The sequence below is a fragment of the Salarias fasciatus genome, chromosome 11 (genome assembly GCF_902148845.1).
Source record: "Salarias fasciatus chromosome 11, fSalaFa1.1, whole genome shotgun sequence".
In the NCBI taxonomy this organism is placed as follows: Eukaryota; Metazoa; Chordata; class Actinopteri; order Blenniiformes; family Blenniidae; genus Salarias; species Salarias fasciatus.
The window spans coordinates 18,553,293-18,559,395 of record NC_043755.1 but is presented as its reverse complement, the minus strand read 5'-3'; the positions used below and the strand labels follow the sequence as shown (position 1 = coordinate 18,559,395).

The 6,103-nt window shown below is 41.4% G+C and overlaps 1 protein-coding gene across 2 annotated transcripts in view; it reads right to left on the bottom strand.

The window, feature by feature from the left end:
- klhl32 (kelch-like family member 32) overlaps positions 1-6,103 on the bottom strand; it is a 30,853-nt gene that overhangs the window by 11,042 nt on the left and 13,708 nt on the right. For both annotated transcript variants that reach the window (XM_030103341.1, XM_030103342.1), the window contains exon 5: positions 1,701-1,799. In XM_030103341.1, coding sequence (XP_029959201.1) covers positions 1,701-1,799 — 99 coding nt within the window. The remainder of the gene's footprint in view (positions 1-1,700; positions 1,800-6,103) is intronic.

Here is a 6,103-nt window from a genome sequence, read left to right as displayed (position 1 = left end):
TATGCTTTACACCCCGAGGACAGCAGGGTCTGTTTCATCAACTTGGTCTTGTGATGAAATGCATGAAGCAGCAGCGGGATGGCCCAGTTACTCAGGAGATCTTAGACCCAGGCGTCTTACAGTAGATGATAAGTATAAACCTTGTTGATGTGTCCCCGAACACCACATGGTGTGTTTACCAGCATCAGGGCTTTCTGTGCTGTAATTCTTCTCGGTTCAGGTCCCGGAGTCATGGTGAGAGGCCTGATTATAGACTGCTTATTGCATATTACTGCAGTAGAATTACAGTGCTGGTTCAGTGCATGACTGAGTGTTGGCCCAGCTCAAAAAAATAGCTCATTTTAGAAGACACATTTTTTTTTTTTTAATTCTATATTGCCAAGATGAGAAAAATTGATGCCTATTTCATTCTTGTGTATAACATATTAAACAAACACTGGGAGACAGTTGTCTTAGCTCAGCAGAAAAATCTGAACCAGGGAGTCAGGCTCTGTCAAAGCAATACAAAGAGCCATACAGCATCTCCAGAGCTCACTGATAAAGACATTTTGTCCAAAAATAAGTCCTCAACATGTCAGGACAGTGCACATCCTCTTAAATCCAGAACCAAACTTGATAAAATTGCAGAAAAGGTAAATTTAACACTTCAGTTTTATGTGAATTTCAAAAATAACTTCTAATGAAAACCAATTACTTTGTCATAGAGGCTTGCAGACCAAGTGAGGCTGGCTCCAATCCCTTGTTTGCAGTGTATGTAACATAACAGTGGTCCCAAAGTCTTTTCGGACTCTAACAAAGACTGAAAACATCCAGTCCATTTGAATCAAAATGTGTTGAAGCAGGATAACATCAAAAAACAAACTGTAGATCAGCACTTGAAAATACTTGACTAAGCTATTTTCAGGATCTATCCATCTGCCTTTATTCAGACAAGAGCAGCAAGAAGCTGAGGCCTATCTTAGGTCAGAAAGTCATCATCACAGAGAGGATGAATACAGAAGGTCATGAAAACTCAAAACAGACAGAGCCTGGACTCAAACATGGTGTGAGGCAATAGTTTTTTTCCAAAGTGCACATTCAAAGCACATGTTGTTAACTTTAGAAACATATTAAAGAAGTAATAAATTCATATTTGAAACTATCTAGCGGAAAAATATACCAAATTACTGATCATACTGAACTCATACTGAACTCATGGGAGTTCAGCCTACCTCTTGATTTGAGCTTACATACTCCTTTAGGACATAAATTACACAAAGAAGGACTTCACACATTGTTAATTTGCATTTGTCTTTGTCACAGTGCACGTCTCCTGTTTTGTCTGTTTCCAGTTTAAGTCTGAAGTCTCACGCCGTCTCTCATTTCAGGCTGTTCGGCTTCCCTCCTCGCGTCTGATTGCTGCTCCCTGCCCTGATCCTGAATGCTTCACCTGCGTCTGAGTGTGATTGTCTGCACCTGCTGACTGCACTGTAAACTGGGCTTCAGTTCAGTGTCGTGTTGACAGTTTGTCTGCGTTGCTCTGGGACATTTTGCCTGTACTCTGTGCTTTCCCTTGTGTTCTCTATGGCTCTCTTTGTTCTCTTTTTGTAAATAAAACATCACCGTTTTAAAAATCGGACAGCTAATGTATATCTAGTCTGAAGTGAGAATTAGGTTGTTTTCAGGATTAGCTGGAGCATGTATGCGTGTGTGTACTCCACCTGGATGAGGTAGTGTGAGCAGAGGCTGAGGAGTTCCAGCAGCTGGAGGTGACTGCCTGCAGACAGGACGTCCTGGATCACCGCTGGCTCCAGCAGAATCTGTCCAGAGGAAATGAACAAGGTCAGTAGGGCTGTGACTTTCCTCTCCCCTTTCTTCAGTTTCAGTGTCTCTGCGGATTGCTTGCAGAAATTGATCTTCAAAACATTCCAATTTGCTTTTTTTTTTTTTTGTAAAAATATTAACACATTACTGGATACATCATATTGTGTATTACAGTACAATGCAATACTTGTTCTGCCATGGATTGAATTTTAATGGATCATTAATGACATGCAGCATCTACCCAAATGACCTTAAATCAATTAACACAGTGAATTTAATGAAAACTATCAACTGTGTGATGCCATGTTCATATATACTTGATGATAGGGAGCCTCAGGTAGCCAGTTGCCCATGTCTGTAATAGATGGTTGGAATTATTCTGGAGTGCTGAATGTTAAGTGTGTTTCTGATTTAATACACAGATCAGACACCTTAATCAAGCTTATTTGGCTCTGTAATCTGTAATCATACGCACTTCAACTCCAGTTGTTATAAAACCTACCTGCAGTTCCTTTCATTATGTATGAAGATTTTTTTTTTTTTTTTTTAACTTCGACTTGAATTAAATTGTCTCCTTTCAAGATAAACTTACTGGGACTATTTTAATCGTACCGCCATGCAAGAGTATTACAGTGGTATTAAGCTTTTCAGATCTTTTTTGCTTTTTTAACATTTTTCCAAATTCTCCAGCATCCACAGCCTTTCTTCTGAACATTATACAGGTATTGACATCCTGCCATGTATGCCATCACTTTATCATATTTTGATACATTTAAGTTTTGACAATATATTGCTTACATCTTGTATTCTCTTGTACAATGTATCTAAATGATGAAAAAAGTCAGTTTTATGTGTCATTCGGTGGAGAATGCCGCACTAATTCAGCAGTATTGCAGAGTTACAGATGTGTTAAAGTGTTAAATGCTTCAAATCGAAGGTACTGGCAGAGTTTCTGTTAAACATCCGCCCTCTAATCTGAGCTGTTATCTGATCTGGGAAAATGGTGGACAGCCACCCAGCATGTAAGTCATTGTTGAAAAGATAATGGGGGAAAAAAATTGTGTTGAATGGTCCACATCTGGACAAAAAAAAATTGTGTAGACAATCTGTGCACATGATTTCTGCTGAAATGTGTTTTATTTCAGCTGAGGATTACAAATGATACTCGCCAAGCCTCTACTGATTCAGTGAAAATGACTGAGAATTGATCTGCTTGTGTCCTTGAGTGACCATTATCCTCCTGCCACCACAGCGCCATATCCACACAATCCTTTCAGCCCCGATTTGGCCGAAAACGCTTCCTGTTTAGCCGAATGAGCGGCTGAAATGATCCTTCTGTCTCCTCCGTACGCGACATAAATCTCTCCCGTGCAGCCGGTTGGTGCTGCTGAGCAGAGCCAGGTAACACTGGAAGCATCGCGACAGGGTCAACTATCTGTTCCAAGCACGCTGACATGAGTGCATAAAAATAAGTGTTCCATTAATCATTGAGAATAATAACCCAGAGAGGCTGACCGTTCCCTGTGATACCACTTACACTCTCCTCTTCCAAGCACGACTCGGCCTGCTTCTAACAGGCTGTAATCCATTCATCGCCGCCCCGCATAGCCGCACACCCATGGCTACCTCAGCGGTGAGAGTGAGAAAAACAGCTTCATCGTTTGTCTCCCTCGCCTCTCGTTTCTCTCCATGCAGTATAGTGGGCCGACCATGGTTTAGCAGCACTTACCGGGACCGTTGTCACTCGAGCCTACTCATAATTTATGGATTTGAAAGCAGATGAAATGCATGTGAAAACAAATGCACAGCTTGTTTCCGGTACTTGTGTCCTCAATTACTGTGAGTGATGTGGAAAACATTTCAGTCAGTGTTTGTACTGATAACATGTTTTGTTTCATTAGAAAAAAAAAAAAGCACGTCCATAATGTGATCCCTTTAGGATTTATGTAAACTGTTTATTTGGGTTAATTTAGCCACTTGTTTGGGGGACGTTAAACATTTCCACTAAACTACACTCGGTTATTTTTTTTCTCATTCTCTGCAATTAGTTGCATGTGCACATTGCTATTTATCACAGTATGGTTTCCTGCCCAGGCCTGGGCAGAGCTCCAGTGAACCACGTGCACCATCTTCGGGGCTTCATAAGCTCAGCTTATTAAAGCAGAAACCAATAACATCCGGCTATTTTCTTTAATTAGCTGGATATGCGATGAACTGAGGCGGAGGAAGAGCAAATCTGCTCCAAACTGGAGCCAAATGTTTTCTGGAAACCTCATCAACAATTAAACTAGGCACAAAAATATTTCTTTCTTTTAGCAAATACTTCATGGCAATAAACTTTATCAATATGGAAAGCATATTTCTTTTCCTTTTAAATTATGCCATAATTGTAAAGAACTTGGGATGAGCAACAGACTATGTGGTTGAAAAATATGTCAAATCTTTTCTCCCACAATCAAAAGATTAAACACCGTTTATTAATTGGATAAACGGGAACTAATATATATATGCTCTGAAAAACATATTACACTCCAAAAGAAAAGTACTCAACAACTACTGATACTTAAATTTAACATTATTACAAGTAACAGGAGAAAGTACAGTTCTCAAGTATTACAGGATTAGTTACTTTTTGAACAGGGAGTCAATTCAATATAGTACATAAAACTACATTAGATACAGACATTTTAAATGCATACATTATAATGCAGATTTAATGCTTTTCTCAGTTTAAAGGTGCTGTAGGCAGGATTTTGCTAGCCAATGCTAATTTTTCTGTTTTCTTTGGATTAAATGTTAGAGTATCCATTGATAATCCTTTAGGAGTGTAGCATAATTGCACTACCGCGAGTGCACAGCATTTCCATCTGTCTCTGTTCTGAGCTGAAAAGGAATCTTGACAGCTCCAGGTATCTTTGACCAATCAGAAGAGCCCCTGAGGCTCTAACCGTGATTGGTCTAGGGGCATTCGTCGCACGTTCTTGTGGGAGGGGCTTAACTTGCGTAACGGCGTGATTTCAGAGAAAACAGGACAGGAATGGCTGTGCTGGGTTTCAAATCGCCATCTTACTTAAGTAACCCTAAGCAAGATGGTGGAGATGCGGAATCCTACCTACAGCACCTTTAAATAGTAAAAATGCTGCAAAAATGTAGATCAGAAGGTTTGAATGTCTGAAACTGTGGGTGTACTCACAATGTTTTTAAAGATAAGCATACTAAATTTAACTGAGTAAAATTACAAACTCATGGAAGTACCAATAAATCACGATTGATTATGGAAGTATTTGTAATTTGTTACTTCCCCACCTGCACGCTGCATATTTATCTCAGCGTCCTGTCAGGCAGCAGACGACCAGCAACGAGCTGAAATAATGGCTGTAATAACAGTAAGTGAACGCTCTTCATATCCTGCTCTCCCCTCCACTCCAGAGGCCCACTGCAGCTCGAGCACTTCAACCTCGCGCAGCAGAAGTCAGTTTTATAACACGGCGCCCGGCTCGGTGTGGGAGTACAACGAGCTCTTGTGTAAACCCACATTTATTGCACTGGCTTTCTTGCGAGCTTTCACCTGGAGGACAAGACAAAATAAATGGAGGGCTGGAAGACTGCGTCTTCGGCCGGCGTCCGAGTCGGCTCGCTGCACGCTCTCAGGTCGTAAAACAAATGCTTTATGGTCTTTGTGATATGGCTGGTACACTGCAGGATGTTTGATTGATTGTGATCCAGCTGAGCAGCAGAGACATCAGGCTGCGAACTGACTTCGGCCTCGGAGCGTCCTGTGGTGGCATGTCTTCACACTCACCCTGCCGGCCTATGACAAGCGGCTGGAGGATTTTTAGTGGGTCATTATTTGCGATGAGGGGATAAGTGGACTTCCCTCATCTCATCTGCTATCATCTCCTCTGGGCAGGCAGGAGCTGAGCCAACCAAAGCAGGGCGGCTTGAGCGCCTGCTGTTGACCTACTTACGCTGCTAACCAATTCACTCGTTGCTCATTTCCACTGCGGAAATAAAATTAGGAGTAATTACAAAGTTCCTGACCTCTCGGTATACAATATAAGCCGCTAGGCTGCTTAGTGAAACGAGAATTACTGGCGTAAAAAAGAAAAAAAAAAAATGAAAGGTCAAGGAAGGTCATTAGAAATGATCGCACACACTTAGCCCGCTCTTACTGAGGGTGTGAGGTGGCAAGGACACACACACCAGCGGCGCACACATGACCCTCGTGCAGCTTCTGCGTGGAAGTAAAACGCTGTGCCCTTTTCAAAAGGGAATTTAAAAGTGTTTCTCTCTGAATAAT